This window comes from Piliocolobus tephrosceles, chromosome 2 (assembly GCF_002776525.5).
Source record: "Piliocolobus tephrosceles isolate RC106 chromosome 2, ASM277652v3, whole genome shotgun sequence".
Classification (NCBI taxonomy): Eukaryota; Metazoa; Chordata; class Mammalia; order Primates; family Cercopithecidae; genus Piliocolobus; species Piliocolobus tephrosceles.
In genome coordinates this window covers 87,228,802-87,247,407 of record NC_045435.1, presented here as the reverse complement: position 1 = coordinate 87,247,407, position 18,606 = coordinate 87,228,802, and the positions used below count along the sequence as shown (strand labels likewise).

Here is an 18,606-nt window from a genome sequence, read left to right as displayed (position 1 = left end):
GCTGGAGTGCAGTGGCCGGACCTCAGCTCACTGCAAGCTCCGCCTCCCGGGTTCACGCTGTTCTCCTGCCTCAGCCTCCCAAGTAGCTGGGACTACAGGCGCCCGCCACCTCGCCTGGCTAGTTTTTTGTATTTTTTAGTAGAGACGGGGTTTCACCGTGTTAGCCAGGATGGTCTTGATCTCCTGACCTCGTGATCCGCCCGTCTCGGCCTCCCAAAGTGCTGGGATTACAGGCTTGAGCCACTGCACCCGGCCTAGAATTTGCCACTGTAACCTCTCTGTTTCAAATTCATGTTTTAATATTTTTCAGGCTCTTATTTTAGATTTCTACTTTCAAATTAATTCAAGGGCTCATTGACCAAATTTTAAATTGCTATCAATTTCATCAATCTGCTAGACTCTATATAAGGACATAAGGAAGAAAGTAAATCTTATTTTAAAATTTTTAATTTTTACCTTTTTTTTTTGTACTCCATAGCAACAGTCTCCTTATGTTGCCCAGGCTGGTCTCAAACTCCTAGACTCAAGCAATCCTCCTGCCTCAGCCTCCCAAAGGGCTGGGATTACATACATGAGCCACTGCACTCCGTCAAATAAGAAAGTGAATCCTCTTCCATTGTTTCAAATATAAAACTGGGATTTCCCTTCTAGAATACTGGGTTATTTTTAGAATACAGAAAATGACTAAGAAGATGTGCTGTCCCCACACAGTGCTCACCCTCATGGGATCTGATCTTAACTTGGCTTCCCTATGAGAAGAAAAACATGGCAGCAAAAACAAGTATGATCTTGTATACCAGCAGTGGGCACATCAGGAAATTACCTAGGGCCTAAGCAGGTACCTGTACCGAGGTTTGCTCCACAGTGCGGTCACAGCAAAGGAGAATGAGGGCTCCTCACTCTCTCACCTTCCCATAAGGAAATGTACCCTTCTCTAATCCTAAAGAGGATTTGGTTCACACAGCTTCATCCTCATGCTGCAAAGGAGTCCAAGAACTCAAGCAGCTGCACTAAGCGAGATTCACCACAGTCAAGGGTACTCTCATTCACCACATGGGAGACTTAAGCATGCACGCATTCAATCCTGTCCAGTGAGACGTCCAACGTGATTTCCTAGCCTCTTATGCATAAAGAAAGTCTGCTGCCCAAGGCTGGTCTGATATGCAATGGCAGACTCAGTCATCTCAGCACCAAGAGCAGGTAAGACAGAATAGTGAAATTCGAATTCTGATGCACAGAACCTCAAGATATATGGTATGGCACTCCTCTTTTCAGTAACTATTCATTGGTAACTTATTTCTTGAGCTTCAAAGGGCAAAAATCAGCTGGGCCTGGTGGCTCATGCCTGTAATCCTAGCATCTTGGGAGGCCAGGGTGGGAAGACTGCTTGAGGACAAGAGTTCAAGATCAACCTGGTCACCATAGCGAGACCCTGTCTCTATTTATTTTATTTATTTTAAAAAAGGGCAAAAATCCATACAAATCATTTGAGATATCCAAGACCTGTCGATTTCTTAAAAAGACAACATTTCCGGATGATAGAAATTAAAGAAAAATTTTATTTGACGTTTAAAATGTTCTAGAAAATACTGCCAGTAGTTTTCATAGTAAATTCAATCAAAAAGAAACCAAATTAAGGGCATAAAAGGATACTTTTTATGTGCTTGAAAATTTACACAGTAAGATTAAAAAAAAAAAAAAAACTCTATCCTTAGGCTGGGTGCAGTGGCTCATGCTTATAATCCCAGCACTTTGGGAGGCTGACCTTGTCTCTACAAAACAGAAAAAGCCAGGTATAGTGGCTCAAGCCTGCAGTCCCAGCCACTCGGGAGGCTAAGCCGAGAGGATCCCCTGATCCCAGGAGTTAGAGGTTGTAGTAAACTATAATCATGCCATTGTATTCCCATCTGGGCAACAAAGCAAGACCCCATCTATTAAGAAATACTCTATCTTTGACAGACAAGTCAAAAGCAAAACTTCTCTTCAGAAAATTTACTACAATCTGGGAAATGCTGAGCACTAGGGCAGGGACTAGTCTCGAGACCTTCAGGCAACTGTGGAACACACCCTGGGCATTACAGGCTGGAAAATAGGCAGCCAGGGGAAATGTCTGAATCTCAGGCATATATATTAGGTAGGCAGTATCTCACTCTGATTTGTGACTGGGTCTCATGCCACACTCTGAAAACAGACAACATGCCTCCAAACAAGGATACCTCTGCTCCTAAGAGACACTGTAGGCAAGCCTCAGGACTCCCAGGCACCTTTCTACTGTTAAGTCCTGCTCCCAAGGCATGTCAGGTGATTGTCAATTACAACTCAAATGTGTGCCTGAAACCATGGTGGAGACCTGTAACATCCCTGTGCCCAGGCCCAAAGTGAAGCTCTGGGCAAACCAGGCAGAGCCCATGCCTACCCTCCTTAATCTACTGCACTCCACTTGCTTCTCAGACGTTCTCCAGACTGAACGCTGCTCTGAGAATAAGTCCATCTTTTAAGACTAGGCCAGTCACGGTGGCTCACGCCTGTAATCCCAGCACTTTGGGAGGCCAAGGTAGGCGGATCACCTGAGGTTGGGAGTCAGAGACCAGTCTGACCAACACAGAGGAACCCCATCTCCACTAAAAATACAAAATTAGCCGGGCATGGTAGCACATGCCTGTAATCCCATGTACTCGGAGGCTGAGGCAGGAGAATCATTTGAACCCAAGAGGTGGAGGTTGTGATGAGCCGAGATCGCGCTATTGCACTCCAGCCTGGGCAATAAGAGTGAGACTCCATCTCAAAAAAAGAAAAAAAAAAAAAAGACTGACCTCAAGTATCTAGAGTCTGGTACCTGGAACTATAATTAAGATAATGATAGGCTGGGTGCAGTGGCTCAAGCCTGTAATCCCAGCACTTTGGGAGGCCGAGACGGGCGGATCACGAGGTCAGGAGATGGAGACCATCCTGGCTAACACGGTAAAACCCCATCTCTACTAAAAAATACAAAAACTAGCCGGGCGAGGTGGTGGGCGCCTGTAGTCCCAGCTCCTCGGGAGGCTGAGGCAGGAGAATGGCGTAAACCCGGGAGGCGGAGCTTGCAGTGAGCTGAGATCCGGCCACTGCACTCCAGCCTGGGCGACAGAGCGAGACTCCATCTCAAAAAAAAAAAAAAAAAAAAAAAGATAAACTCTTTTAATTTATCTATTTATTTATTTATTTTGAGAATGTCTCATTCTGTTGCCCAGGCTAGACTGCAGGAGTCCCATCTCAGCTCACTGCAGCCTTTGCCTCCCCAGTTCAAGCAATTCTCATGCCTCAGCTTCCCGAGTAGCTGGGATTACAGGTGCACACCACCATGTCTGGCTAGTCTCGAACCCCTGGCCTCAAGTGATCTGCTCGCTTCAGCCTCCCAAAGTGCTAGGATTATAGGTGTGAGCCACCAAGCCCGGCTAATTTATTTTTCATTCATTCACTCATTCATTCAGTCACTTATTTATTTTTACAAAGTTTATTTATTTATTTATTTATTTATTTATTTATTTTTATTTTATTTTTTTTTGAGACAGAGTCTCACTCTGTCGCCCAGGTTAGAGTGCAGTGGCCGGATCTCAGCTCACTGCAAGCTCCGCCTCCTGGGTTCACGCCATTCTCCTGCCTCAGCCTCCCGAGTAGCTGGGACTACAGGCACCTGCCACCACACCCTTCTAATTTTTTTGTATTTTAGTAGAGACGGGGTTTCACCGTGTTATAGCCAGGATGGTCTCGATCTCCCGACCTCGTGATCCGCCCGTCTCGGCCTCCCAAAGTGCTGGGATTACAGGCGTGAGCCACCACGCCTGGCCTAAGATAATGTTTATTGACAGTCACAGGCCACAGGGGCAAGCCTGTGGCTTCTGGGATTGGGTTCTGGAATGAAGTAGAACCCTTGACCCTGCCCTGGGCCTCTGCTGGCTGAGGAGGCACAAGGTGAGAGGACGCCCAGGGTGTTCAGACTAACCAGGGCCTCCCTGGCAGCCCAGGAGTGTGGGTGCCGCAGAGACAGGCCCCTTACAGAGCTGAGCTAGAGCCCACCATCCCCACAGCCTGTGTGAGCAGAAGCCAGGACCCACAGGCTGTGTCCCAGGCTTGTCACTGCTGCCAGTGGAGGTGGGCAGCTGCCCCTCTTGGCACCTGAGACAGTGAAAGAAGAGGGCTGCTGCCATGAAGAAGACACTCCGTGGACAGACTTGCTGGGGCTGAGTTGAGAGGCACACAGAGGCAGGTCAGCTGGTCTGGTCAACTGTCCCTGTCACCGCTACTTTTGTGGTCTGAGGCTGTAGCCTTGGTCAGGTTCCCAGCTTCCCTCTTCAGGACACTGAGCAAAGTCTGGGAGCTCTCCAGCATCTTGAGGTAGGTGGCCTCCGTCTCAGCGATGGTCTGGTAGAACTTACTGAGAGAGGCAGTCTTGCATGTCAGGTTCTCACTGATGCAGGCCAGCTTTTCTGCCAGCTGCCTCACCTCATTCTGCAGCCGCTGCTTCTCGTCCTCCTCCTGCTGGATCTGCCGGCACAGTTCCTCCTGCTTCTGGCATAGCTCCTCTATGCATTTGACCAGCTTGTTGTTGTACTTCTGCAGCGCCACACCCTGCTGGGTCACCATCTCCAGGGCCTCCTATTTTTTTTTTTTTTGAGATGGAGTTTCACTCTTGTTGCCCAGGCTGGAGCATGCAATGGTGAAGTCTCAGTTCACTGCAACCTCTGCCTCCTGGGTTTAAGCAAGACTCTGTCTCAAAAAAAAAAGAAAAAGAAAAAAAACGGCCGGGCGTGGTGGCTCACGCCTGTAATCCCAGCACTTTGGAAGGCGAGGCGGGCAGATCACGAGGTCAGGAGATCGAGACCATCCTGGCTAACACAGTGAAACCCCCATCTCTACTAAAAATACAAAAAATTAGCCAGGTGTGACGGTGGGCACCTGTAGTCCCAGCTACTAGGGAGGCTGAGGCAGGAGAATGGTGTAAACCTGGGAGGCAGAGCTTGCAGTGAGCCGAGATTGCACCACTGCACTCCAGCCTGGGCGACAGAGCAAGACTTCATCTCAAAAAAAGAAAAAAGAAAACAACAACAACAAAAACAACAACCAAGGAATCCATCCATGGAAACATTTACTATCCTCTGACAAGAAATGTATTAAATTGGAGGGAGGACTGTTGAGGGATAAATAAATAAACAGAAATATATAGGCTGGGCGCGGTGGCTCACACCTGTAATTCTAGCACGTTGGGAGGGGATCACGCCACTGCATTCCAGCTTGGGTGACAGAGAAAGACTTTGTCTCAAAAAAAACAAAAAAGATAAATATATAAAACTGACCTTATTGGTAGGTTTTTAAAAAGTTACTAAGCCAACTAGTGACCTTCCTTCGATAACATATTCCCTTGATGTATGTTTCTTTTTATTTTTTGAGACGGAGTCTTGCTCTGTCGCCTGGGCTGGAGTGCAGTGGCGTGATCTCAGCTGACTGCAACCTCCGCCACCCAGGTTCAAGAGATTCTCCTGCCTCAGCCTCCTGAGTAGCTGGGACTACAAGAGCACATCACCACACCCAGCTAATTTTTTTGTATTTTTAGTAGAGATGGAGTTTCACCATGTTGGCCCAGGATGGTCTTGATCTCTTGACCTCGTGATCTGCCTGCCTCGGCCTCCCGAAGTGCTGGGATTACAGGCATGAGCCACTATTTCCATTCCCTCAATTTCAACTTCTCTGTGTCTTTGACACACAATGTATTACTAAACATGTTTGGTCTCTTTTTTTTTTTGAGATGGAGTCTTGCTCTCTCATGCACGCTGGAGTGCAATGGTGCCATCTCGGCTCACTACAACCTCTGCCTCCTGAGTTCAAGTGATTCTCCTGCCTCAGCCTCCCAAGTAGCTGGGATTACAGGTGTACGCCACCACTCCTGGCTAATTTTTTGTATTTTTAGTAGAGACAGGGTCTCGCCATGTTCACCAGGCTGGTCTTGAACTCCTGAACTCAAGTGATCCACCCAGCTCGGCCTCCCAAAGTGGGATTACAGGCCATGAGCCACTGCGCCCAGCCTTGTTTTATTTTCTTGTGTGTGTGTTTTGAGACAAGCTCTTGCTCTGTCATCCAGGCTGCAGTGCAGTGCACAATTACATCTCACTGCAGCCTCAAACTCCTGTGCTCAAGGGATCCTCCCACCTCAGCCTCCCAAGTAGCTGGAACTGCAGGCACAAGCTACCATGCCCAGCTAATTTAAAAAGAAAAATTTGTAGAGACAGGAGTCTTGCTATGTTGACCAGGCTGGTCTTAAACTCCTATCCTTAAGCAATCCTCCCACCTCAGCTTTCCAAAATGCTGGGATTACAGGTTAAGTCACCATGCCTGACTCTTTTCTTTCTAAGAGACAGGGTCTCCAGCCTGACCAACATGGAGAAACCCTGTCTCTACTAAAAATGCAAAATTAGCCAGGCGTGGTGGCACATGCCTGTAATCCCAGCTACTCGGGAGGCTGAGGCAGGAGAACTGCTTGAACCCGGGAGGCAGAGGTTGTGGTGAGCCGAGATTGTGCCATTGCACTCCAGCCTGGGCCACAAGAGTGAAACTCTGTCTCAAAAAAAAAAAAAAAGAGACAGGGTCTCACTCTGTTGCCCAGGCTGGAGAGAAATGATGCAATCATGGCTCACGGTAACTTTGAACTCCTGGGCTCAAGCAAGCTTCCTCCCTCAGCCTTCTGAAGTAGCTAGGACTACAGGCACACACCACTGTATATCCTGGTGTGATTTGTCTTTTAAAGTCTGATCTGAGAATTTGTCTTTAGGTTGGTAAATTTAACTCATCTACAGTGATTCTAATGCTGTTATTAGACTTAAACGAATTTAATTCAGCCTCCTTATTTCAGGTTTTCTTTTTTTCCCCCCTTTTTCCACATGTTCTAACACATTTTCTAATTACCATACTACTTAGTTTTTTTTCCCCCTTCATTCTTGCCTTCCATTAAGTTTCCTTTTGCAGGTGTGGCAGTTTGCTAGTCGCCTCCTGATAGCTATTTTCCCCTCCTTCCTTAGTTTGAGAACCCCAATTTTTAGTTGGACATGATGCAGTCCTACTATACAGTACATCTCAGCCTTCCTGAAAGCCGGGTATTGTCATATGATTAGCCAATGAGATGTAAAAGAAGGTTTGATGTATGATATCCGAGAAATGTCCTAAAAAGGAGGGGGTAGATCCTCCTTCCCTTTTCCCTCTCCCAGCTACTGGAATGCAGGTCTAATTACTGCAGTTCTAGCAGTCACCTTGGACCAGAAGTTGCCATCTTTGAAGTAGAAGCTACAAACCGTAAAGCAAAATTGTCAGACAAAACAGCTGGGTTTAATATTGCCATGGAGCTGCTACATCAGCAATGGATTGACTGCCTACGTCAAAAATTCTTTTCAGAAAGATGTAAGCCTCCATCTTGCTTAATACACTAATTTGCAGATTTTTCTTACCTGCCAAGAAGCCTTTCCTAACTGACATAGCATGTTTCAAAGTTATACATTCAATTTTCCATTTCTATTAGTTGTTCCATTAACTTATTAGGATCTCTATTTTTATTTTTCCCCATAAATTACATGAACTTACAATTGTTCACCTTTCTCATCTCCAAGAATAGTAGTTCTGGACATTCTCATCTCTCTCTGCTCTATACCAATTCCTGCCCCCTCACCTAGGCTGGCATTACCCAGAATTTATCTCTGGAATATTGCAGATGTTAGATGCTTTCTTAAACCTTGCTTATTATTATTGTACCTTTATTTTTTTTTTTCCTGAGACAGAGTCTCACTCTATTGCCCAAGTTGGAGTGCAGTGGCATGATCTAGGCTCACTGCAAACACCATTCTCATGCCTCAGCTTCCCAAGTAGCTGAAATTATAGACATGCACCACCACGCCTGGCTAATTTTGTATTTTTAGTAGAGACGGGGTTTCTCCATGTTGGTCAGGCTGGTCTGGAACTACCAACCTCAGGTGCTCGGCCCACCTCAGCCTCCCAAAGTGCTGGGATTACAGGCATGAGCCACCGCGCTAGCCTTTTTTGAAAAAAAAGAGAGATGGGGTCTTGCTGTCACCCAGGCAGGAGTGCAATGGTGGAATCATAGCTCACTGCAGCCTCAAACTCCTGGATTCAAGCAATGCTCCCATCTGAGCCTGTCAGGTAGCTGGGACTACAGGCACTCACCATCATGCTTAATCCCATCTGCAAAGTCCCTTTTGCCATGTCACCTGACATAGTGAGAGATTCTGAAACTGACTCTAGGAATTAGGATATGGATATCTCAGGGTGAAGATGAGCACAGCTATGCCTACCACAGCGATTTTATTCATCTTGTCAACAACTGGCACCCAGGGTTTCTTAAACTGGAGTCCATGATTGAACTCCAGGGGTCTAACATTTCTTCTCTTAAGAACTCATAGTTTTCATGGTTCTCAAATGAGCTAGGAGCCCCACTACTATGTAATGGTCACAGTCCAAGGCCTGACAGAGGGAAAAGGACAGAGCGCAACATTGTTCCCATAACTACTGGAACACAGATATAATTTCCAAAACTTATACCATAAGGAAAATTCATCACTTCTTTATCTCCCTTTCTAGGAACATGCACAGTTCCACATACCACATGAAGATCTCCTGAGACAGATGTGTCAAGTCCAAGTTTTGTAGCTGAACAATTCACCCAGCAAGCTCCCAGGGCAACAAAGAGTAACAGGCCACTGGGCAGAAACAGGTGGAATCAAGCTATCACCTTTTGTTGTTTTTTTTGGGGTCAGAGTCTTTGCACTGTCACCCAGGTTGGAGTGAAATGGTGCGATCTCAGCTCACTGCAACCTTCACCTCCTGGATTCAAGTGACTTTCGAGCCTCAGCCTCCCGAGTAGCTGGGATTACAGGCGCCTGCCACCACGCCTGGCTAATTTTTGTATTTTTAGTAGAGCAGGGTTTTGCCATGTTGGCCAGGCTGGTCTCGAACTCCTGGCCTCAGGTGATCCACCTGCCTCGGCCTCTCAAAGTGCTGAGATTACAGGCATGAGCCACCATGTTCAGGCCTCAACTATCACTTTTAAGTCATATGAAACCCCATGCCTTAGCCTTCCTCTTATCCATCAAGGCCTCTAACTACAGGTGAAGAAAATAAAAGTGTGACAAAAACAAAGCAACCTCTTGGTAGAGCAGCAACCTTAGACTTGATCCCTCAGATCCCTTCCTCCTTTCTCATTCTCCATGAGGAGAGGCTCGCCACCTTGCTGAGATATCCTGACAGGTTTCCCTTAGATGCTGCCCTGCTACCAAAAGCCAGGGTCTTCATCCAGAAGCAGGAACTCTGGATATACAAAATAGGCGTTTTTCATCTAAATCAGAACAATTTTTCTTAGTACAAGTACTGCCTTAGGAAAGACTGTCTCTTTTGCACATGTGAGCCTATGACAAGGGAGAAAAAATTCACTTACTTTGACTGCAAGGTCTGCCTGGGCCATGTGCCATCTTCATTTTGAGGCTCAATTACTAGCACCTGAGTAAAAGGGGAAACCAAATGAGGAGAGCTCAAACCACTGCATTTCCAACATGCTAAGAAGCAAAAAGAATCTGTCCACACACCCTGGGCAGAGCTACCTGCTGGGGAATGGCGTGGGCCCTCCTACCTGACCCTGGTATAGCCCAGCATCCTGGACAGTGTTGTCTAGCTTGCTCAACTGCTCGTAGGTGTTGCTCATGTATTTGTTCCAGAGCCGTGTTTCACGCTCCGCAGGGATGTTGAACAGCTTCCGCATCTCTTTCTCGATGGTTGCTAGGAACAGGCAGAAATATCACTTGGGGCTTTGTCCACATGCAAGGCTAAAGACAGCCATGGCAAACTAATGCTCATCCTCCTTTTCAGATGCTCACAGGTGCTCTGGATCAACCCCGATAACTCTTAAAATCAATCATCTCCCATGGGTGGCCTCTTGCACTCATACGCCTGGAAAGTCTCCCTGTGCTTCTTCTCTAACGTTTGTCTCTCATTTACAGCGCAAAAGCAACACAGAAAGTGAGAAAGCTTATCTTTGGAGTTAACTCAGATATGGCTTCAAAAGCTAGCTCCGCCATTTCCTGGCTGCGATTTGTTTTTTTTTTTTAGAGACAGGATCTTGCTCTGATGCCCAGGCTGCAGTGCAGTGGTGGGATCGTAGCTCACTGTAAACCTTTCTGAGATTTTTAAATAAGTTATTTTTAAACTTCTCTGGATCTACATTTCCTTATCTTCATTATCATAGACAAATGGGCAAGGAGCAGGCCCAGAGTTCTCTCCATAAGAATTCCCTGGGGGAACAGGCTCCCAGGTCAGGACTGGCAGCCACAGCTCGAGATGATTTGGGAACAAATCTAAAGAGGGCATATAAAATAATGCCCTCTTCCCTCCCATCAGCCACAGTGTTCTACACTCTCACCACATACTAGGGACCCCAGCCCAGCCTCTCACCAATGGTGTCTGCCTTGCTGAAATGGCAACTCAGCACATTAGTGGGGTCACTGTTCTCACAGAGCTTCAGTTCCAGCAAATACACCTCGACTTTGCAGTGCTTGACAAACAGGCCATGCTCCACGACCTATGAACAAGAGGCAGGGGTGAAGGTATAGCGGTTTTGCAGCTGGGCAGTCTTGGATGAAGCACATCTTATCAGAAGCAAAAAGCAGAAAACTCATGATAATCAGTTTCCTTTACTGATCAAGGGATCGAAAGAACAGATTTTTAAAGCCACTGGTGCTGGACCAGGAGTTTAAAAATCTTTTTTCTGGCCGGGTGTGGTAGCTCACGCCTGTATTCCCAACACTCTGGGAAGCCGAGGTGGGTGGATCATTTGAGGTCAGGAATTCGAGACCAGCCTGACCAACATGGTTAAACCCCATTTTTACTAAAAATACAAAAATTAGTCAGGCATGGTGGCATGTGCCTGTAATCCCAACTACTCAGGAAGCTAAGACAGGGGAATCGCTTGAACCTGGGAGGCAGAAGTTGCGGTGAGCCAAGATCACTTCACCGCACTCCAATGTGGGCAACACAGCGAGACTCTGTCCCCCGCAAAAATATATATATATATTTTCTACCCACTAAGACCAAGAGTATCTTGATGAAATCAGAGAGAAGCCTATTCTTCACTGTTTTTTGTTTCTGAGACGGAGTCTTGCTCTGTCGCCAGCCTGGAGTGCAGTGGCGGGATCTCGGCTCACTACAACCTGCACCTCCTGGGTTCAAGAGATTCTCCTGCCTCAGCCTCCCGAGCAGCTGGGACTACAGGGGCCGACCACCATGCCCAGCTAATTTTTGTATTTTTAGTAGAGACGGAGTTTCACCATATTAGCCAGGATGGTGTCGATCTCCTGATCTTGTGATCCGCCCGCCTCGGCCTCCCAAAGTGCTGGGATTACAGATGTAAGCCACCACGCCTGGCCAAGACTCTTCTTTTTTTTGAGATGGAGTCTCGCTCTGTTGCCAGGCTGGAGTACAGTGGCGCCATCTTGGCTCACTGCAACCTCTGCCTCCTGGGTTCAAGCAATTCTCTTGCCTCAGCCTCCTGAGTAGCTGGGACTACAGGCATGTGCCACCACGCATAGTTAATTTTTGTATTTTTAGTACAGATGAGGTTTCACCATGTTGGCCAGGATGGTCTTGATCTCCTGACCTCGTGATCCACCTGCCTCAGTCTCCCAAAGTGCTGGGATTACAGGTGTGAGCCATTGCACCTGGCTCAAAGACTCAAGCATAGAGGGAAAAGCAGTATCATAAAGGTTTTCTAAGATAAATAAGACGCAGGACATTAATTATGTCCATATGCCCCTAGTGAACTTTCTCTCATAGAATTTTCCAGAAAGTGTTCTCACAGCACTGCTGGGCACATTCCAAGCCACTGGGCAGCTCTGATGTTTAGAGGCCACTCATGATAACATCCTGAATGAGCAACTTTGCTCACAACCACAATTTCCTAAAGAGAATCAGAAACAGGCCAGGCATGGTGGCTCATACCTGCAATCCCAGCACTTTGGGAGGCCGAGTCAGGCAGATCACAAGGTCAGGAGTTTGAGACCAGACTGGCCAACATGGCAAAACCCTGTCTCTACTAAAAATACAAAAATTGGCCGGGCATAGTGGCAGGCGCCTGTAATCCCAGCTACTCGGGAGGCTGAGGCAGGAGAATCACTTGAACCCGGGCAGCAGAGGCTGCAGTGAGCCAAGATCGTGCTGTTGCACTCCAGCCTTGGCAACAAGAGACTCCATTTCAAAAAAAAAAAAAAAAAAGAGATCCAGAAACAAGGCCTCAAGCATCACTATTCAACCACTGAGGTATGTTCATTTTCCTAGCAAATACTAGTCAGTGTCCAAAAGAAAGCATCTGCAGACAGTGAACAGCAGGTGGGATGATTCACATAACTCACTTTTCTGACGATGGGTTGCTGCCCTTCTACACAGCCGTACCAGTTTAGTAATTTATTCCAGGCCTCGGTGGGGACCAATACATAGTCCAATTCATCAATTAAGTGTTCTTTCAAGGTCTGACTCTCAGGATCTAAAAAAGGAAAAGAGCACATAAGTCACTGCTCTTCACCCCAGAAATGATGGTTTTACATGATTTCCATGTACTTTTCAGAAATAAGAAAATTATTTACAGAAAGAAACAGGTATGAAATTCCAAAAATTCTGTCACTGCTCATTATACAGAGCAGACTTTTGTTTTTATCCATGTTTTGTCTTTATCCATGAACATTTTTTGAGGAATTTATATTTCTTCTATAATTAGAGGGAGAGAAGAGGATAAAAATGAAAAACTCAGCCAGGCGCGGTGGCTCACGCCTGTAATCCCAACATTCAGAGTCCGAGGCAGATGATAGAGGTCAGGAGATAGAGACCATCCTGGCTAACACGGTGAAACCCCGTCTCTACTAAAAATACAAAAAATTAGCCAGGCGTGGTGGCGGGTGCCTGTAGTCCCAGCTACTCGGGAGGCTGAGGCAGGAGAATGGCGTGAAACCAGGAGGCAGAGCTTGCAGTGAGCCGAGATTGTGCCACTGTATTCCAGCCTGGATGACAGAGCGACTCCATCTCAAAAAAAAAAAAAGAAAAAGAAAACAAAAACTTCAGGCCGAGTAAGGTGCTCATGCCTGTAATCCCAGCACTTTGGGAGGCCGAGGTGGGCGGATCACGTCAGGAGTTTGAGAGTAGCCTGGCCAACATGGTGAAACACCGTCTCCACTAAAAATACGAAAATTAGCTGGGTGTGGTGGCGTGTGCCTGTAAATCCCAGCTACTCAGGAGGCTGAGGCTTCTAGAAGAATCGCTTGAACCTGGGAGAGGGGAGGTTGCGGCGAGCTGAGATCGTGCCACTGCACTCTGACCTGTGTGACAGAGTGAAACTCCGTCTCAAAAAAAAAAAACCTTCAATTTACATTTACAAAGGGCTTCCATATTCCACAATAAAAATTGTTCACTATGAATATTTATCTATCTATCTATCTATATATATATATATTTTTTTTTTTTTTTTTTTTTTTTTTTGGTGGGGTTTCGCTCTTTTGCCCATGCTGGAGTGCAGTGGCATAATCTCGGCTCACTGCAACCTCCACCTCCCAGGTTCAAACCATTCTTCCAAGTAGCTGGGACTAAAGGCGCCCGCCACCATGCCTGCCTAATTTTTCTTTTTTCTTTGTTTTGAGACAGAGTCTTGTTCTGTCACCCAGGTTGGGGTGCAGTGCATGACCTCAGCTCACTGCAACCTCTGCCTCCTGGGTTCAAGCAGTTCTCCTGCCTGAGCCTCAAGAGTAGCTGGGATTACAGGCACATGCCACCATGCCCGGCTAATTTTTCGTATTTTTAGTAGAGACAGGGTTTCACTGTGTTAGCCAGGATGGTCTCAATCTCCTGACCTTATGATCCACGCATCTTGGCCTCCCAAAGTGCTGGGATTACAGGCATAAGCCACTGCGCCTGGCCTAATTTTTGTATTTTTAATAGAGATGGGGTTTCACCAGGTTGGCCAGGCTGGTCTCAAACTCCCAACCTCAGGTGATCCACCCACCTCAGCCTCCCAAAGTGCTGGGATTACAGGAGTGAACCACCACAACCGGATGTCAAAATATTCTTTTTTTTTTTTTTTTTTTTGAGATGGAGTCTTGTTCTGTTGCCCAGGCTAGAGTGTAGCGATGTTGGCTCACTGAAACCTCCACCTCCCGAGTTCAAGCAATTCTCCTGCCTCAGCCTCCCAAGTAACTGGGATTACAGGCGCCTGCTACTGTGCCTGGCTAATTTTTGTATTTTTAGTAGAGAAAGGGTTTCACCATCTTGGCCAGGCTGATCTCAAACGCCTGACCTCATGATCCACCCACCTTGGCCTCCCAAAGTATTGGGATTACAGGTGTGAGCAACCGTACCCAGCCAAAATATTCTTAATGATAACACATTAAAATCAGAAATTGTCTTCCTCTGAAAGATTTCTTAAGAAACTAAATAAACAAGGCACTGAAGTTAAATTCATTTAACCAACAGTCAATTAGCATTTTTAGCTTTAAACACTCTAAATCAAAGCCCAGCTGCATAATCCCCTGTGGAGTGGAGAGAGAACATATGCAACATGCTAAACATTCATCTTACACCCACCAGACAGGCAACAGTACTCAAGAGTCAGAACTGAACACCATGGTCTGAAACACACTTGCTCAAAGAAAGGGAAGACTGATCACCTGCCAACTGTGATGGGAGCTTCCCTGCAAGTCTATGCCCATCAACACCCACTCAGAGAACAGTGGAAGCCACTCTTCTCTCGATGACCAGTGAGGCCATGAAACTGTAAAAGTAAAATGTACCCGCTATGGTGCAACGTATCTGTAACTCAGGGCAAAACAATGTTAAAAAAAAAAAAAATTGACTGGGCACGGTGACTCACGCCTGTAATCCCAGTACTTTGGGAGGTCAAGGCGGGCGGATCATAAGGTTAAGGGATCAAGACCATCCTGGCCAACATGGTGAAACTCCGTCTCTACTAAAAATACAAAAACTAGCTGGGCGTGGTAGCACGCACCTGTAGTCCCAGCTACTTGGGAGGCTGAGGCAAGAGAATTGCTTGAACCCAGGAGGCGGAGGTTGCAGTGAGCCAAGATTGCCCCTCTGCACTCCAGCCTGGGCGACAGAGTGAGATTCCATCTCAAAAAAATACAAATAAGGCCGGGTGCGGTGGCTCAAGCCTGTAATCCCAGCACTTTGGGAGGCCGAGACAGGTGGATCACGAGGTCAGGAGATCGAGACCATCCTGGCTAACACTGTGAAACCCCGTCTCTACTAAAAAATACAAAAAAAAAACTAGCCGAGCGAGGTGGCAGGCGCCTGTAGTCCCAGCTACTCGGGAGGCTGAGGCAGGAGAATGGCGTAAACTCGGGAGGCGGAGCTTGCAGTGAGCTGAGATCCGGCCACTGCACTCCAGCCTGGGGAACAGAGCGAGACTCCGTCTCAAAAAAAAAAAAAAAAAAAAAACAAATAAAAATAAAAATAAAAAATAAAGCAATTCAGTCACATCTTCACGCTTCACTTCTAATTCTAGTTCTCTTGCTATTTCCACTTTTGCAGTTACTTCCCCGACTGATGTCTTGAGCCCCTTGAAGTCATCTGTAAGTGTTGGAATGAACTTCTTCCAAACTCCTATTAATGTTGATTTCAACTTCCTCCCATGAATCATGAATGTTTTTGTGCATGTGTGTGGGCAGGTGGGAGTGGGAGGCCTTACTCTATAACCCAGGCTGGAGTGCAATGGCATGATCACAGCTCACTGCAGCTTCGACCTCCCAGATTCAAGCAATCCCCCTGCCTTAGTCTCCCAAGTAGCTAGACCTACAGGTGCATGCCACCACACCTAGCTAATTTTTGTAATTTTTATAGGGATGGGGTTTTGCCAAGTTGCCCACCCTAGTCTCCAACTCCTGGGCTCAAAGGATCCACTCACTTCAGCCTGCCAAAGTGCTGGGATTACAGGTGTAAGCCACTGCACCAGGTGGAATCATGAATATTCTTTTTTTTTTTTTTTGAGGCGGAGTCTCACTCTGTCGCCCAGGCTGGAGTGCAGTGACGCGATCTTGGCTCACTGCAAGCTCCGCCTCCCGGGTTCATGCCATTCTCCTGCCTCAGCCTCCCGAGTAGCTGGGACTACAGGCGCCCGCCACTAGGCCCGGCTTATTTTTTGTATTTTTTAGTAGAGACGGGGTTTCACTGTGTTAGCCAGGATGGTCTCGATCTCCTGATCTCTTGATCCGCCCACCTTGGCCTCCCAAAGTGCTGGGATTATAGGCGTGAGCCACCGCACCCGGCCCGAATATTCTTAGTGGCATCTAGAATGGCAAATCCTTTCCAAAAGGTTTTTAATTTAATTTGCTCAGATCCTTCAGGAGAATCACTATCTATGGCAGATAAAGTCTTAAAAAATGTGTTTCTTAAATAATAAGACTTGAAAGTTGAAATCAAATCAGGCACGATGGCTCACACCTGTAATCCCAGCACTTTGGCAGGCTGAGGCGGGAGGATCACTTGAGATCAGGAGTTCGAGACCAGCCTGGCCAACATGGTGAAACCCAGTCTCTACTAAAAAGACAAAAATTAGCCGGGCAGAGGGAATGGGCGCCTGTAATCCCAGCTACTGGGGAGGCTGAGGCAGGAGAATCACTTGAACCTGGGAGGAGGAGGCAGGAGAATCGCTTCAACCTGGGAGGGAGAGGTTGCAGGGAGCCGAGATTGAGCCACCGCACTCCAGCCTGGACAACAGAATGAGACTCTGTCTCAAAAAAAAAGAGAAAGTTGAAATTACTTCTTGACTCACAGGCTGCAGAATGAATGTTTTTAGTAGGCATGAAACAACATTAATCTCCTCATGCATCTCCATCAGAGCTCTTGGGTAACTAGGTACATTGCAATGAAGCAGTAACTTTTTTTTTTTTTTTTTTTTTGAGATGGAGTCTCCCGTGTTCCCCAGGCTGTAGTGCAGTGGCACGATCTCGGCTCACTGTAAGCTCCACCTCTCAGATTCATGCTATTCTCCCGCCTCAGCCTCCTGAGTAGCTGGGACTACAGGCGCCCGCCACCATACCCGGCTAATTTTGTTTTTGTATTTTCAATAGAGACGGGGTTTCACCATGTTAGCCAGGATGGTCTCAATCTCCTGACCTTGTGATCTGCCCGCCTTGGCCTCCCAAAGTGCTGGAATTACAGGTGTGAGCCACTGTGCCCAGCAGCAGTAACATTTTGATAAGACTAGCTCAGTGCTTTTTCTGAGCAGTAGGTCTCAACACTGAGCTAAAAATATTGGGAGGCTGGAGGCCAGGCGTGGTGGCTCACGCCTGTAATCCCAGCACTTTGGGAGGCCGAGATGGGCAGATCACGAGGTCAGGAGACCGAGACCATCCTGGCTAACATGGTGAAACCCTGTCTCTACTAAAAACACAAAAAAATTAGCCGGGCGTGGTGGCAGGCGCCTGTGGTCCCAGCTACTCGGGAGGCTGAGGCAGGAGAATCACATGAACCCAGGAGGTGGAGCTTGCAGTGAGCCAAGATCACACCACTGCACTCCAGCCTGGGCGACAGAGCAAGACTAGGTCTCAAAAAAAAAAAAAAATATTGGGAGTCTGGGCGTAGTGGTTCATGCCTGTAATCCCAGCACTTGGGGAGGCGCAGAGGTGGGCAGATCACCTGAGGTCGAGAGTTCGAGACCAGCCTGACCAACATGGATAAACTCTGTCTCTACTGAAAATACAAAATTAGCTGGGTGTGGTGGCGCATGCCTGTAATCCCAGCTACTTGGGGGCTGAGGCAGGAGAATTGCTCGAACCCGGGAGGCGGAGGTTGTGGTGAGCCAAGATCGCACCACTGCACTCTAGCCTGGGCAAAACAGCGAAACTCTGACTCAAAAAAAAAAAAAAATCGGTAAACTTGTTGTGGTGGCTCATGCCTGTAGTCCCAGCACTTTGGGAGGTTGAGGCGGGTGGATCGCTTGAGGCCAGGAATTTGAGACCAGCCTGGCCAACATGGTGAAACCCCATCTCTACTAAAAATACAAAAATTAGCCAGACCTGGTGGTGCACATCTGAAATCTCAGCTACTTGGGAGGCTGAGCCATGAGAATAACTTGAACCAGGGAAGCAGAGGTTGCAGTGAACCGAGAGTGCACCACTGCATTCCAGCCTGGGTGACACAGTGAGACTCTGTCCCAGAAAAATAAAATAAAAACAAAAATATTCATTATACCATGCTGTAAATAAATATGCTATCATGCAGGCTTTGTTGTTGCATGTGTAGGGCACAGGCAGAGCAGATTTAGCCTAATTCTTAAGGGCCTTGGGATTTTTGGAATGATAAATGAGCGTTGGCTTCAACCTAAAGTCACCATCTGCAGTATCCCTTAACAGGAGAGTCAGCCTGTCCTTCAAAGCTCTGAATCTGGCTGGACGGAGTGGCTCATGCCTATAATCCCAGCACTTTGAGAAGTCAAGGCAGACAGATCACTTGAGCTCAGGAGTTGGGAGACCAGCCTGGGCAACATGGCAAAATCCCATCTCTACAAAAAAAAAAAAAAAAAAAAAA

The 18,606-nt window shown here is 47.0% G+C and overlaps 1 protein-coding gene across 6 annotated transcripts in view; it reads right to left on the bottom strand.

The window, feature by feature from the left end:
• Window positions 1-18,606, bottom strand: part of USP4 (ubiquitin specific peptidase 4) — a 72,223-nt gene that overhangs the window by 40,455 nt on the left and 13,162 nt on the right. For 5 of the 6 annotated variants that reach the window (XM_023231356.1, XM_023231357.1, XM_023231360.1 and 2 more), the window contains exons 3-6: window positions 12,432-12,562; window positions 10,480-10,606; window positions 9,662-9,807; window positions 9,470-9,531 (exon numbers count right to left, since the gene is read on the bottom strand). In XM_023231356.1, coding sequence (XP_023087124.1) covers window positions 9,470-9,531; window positions 9,662-9,807; window positions 10,480-10,606; window positions 12,432-12,562 — 466 coding nt within the window. Of the gene's footprint in view, window positions 1-3,805; window positions 4,636-9,469; window positions 9,532-9,661; window positions 9,808-10,479; window positions 10,607-12,431; window positions 12,563-18,606 lie in introns of those variants that run through there. The other variant, XM_023231361.2, reaches the window with a different exon arrangement.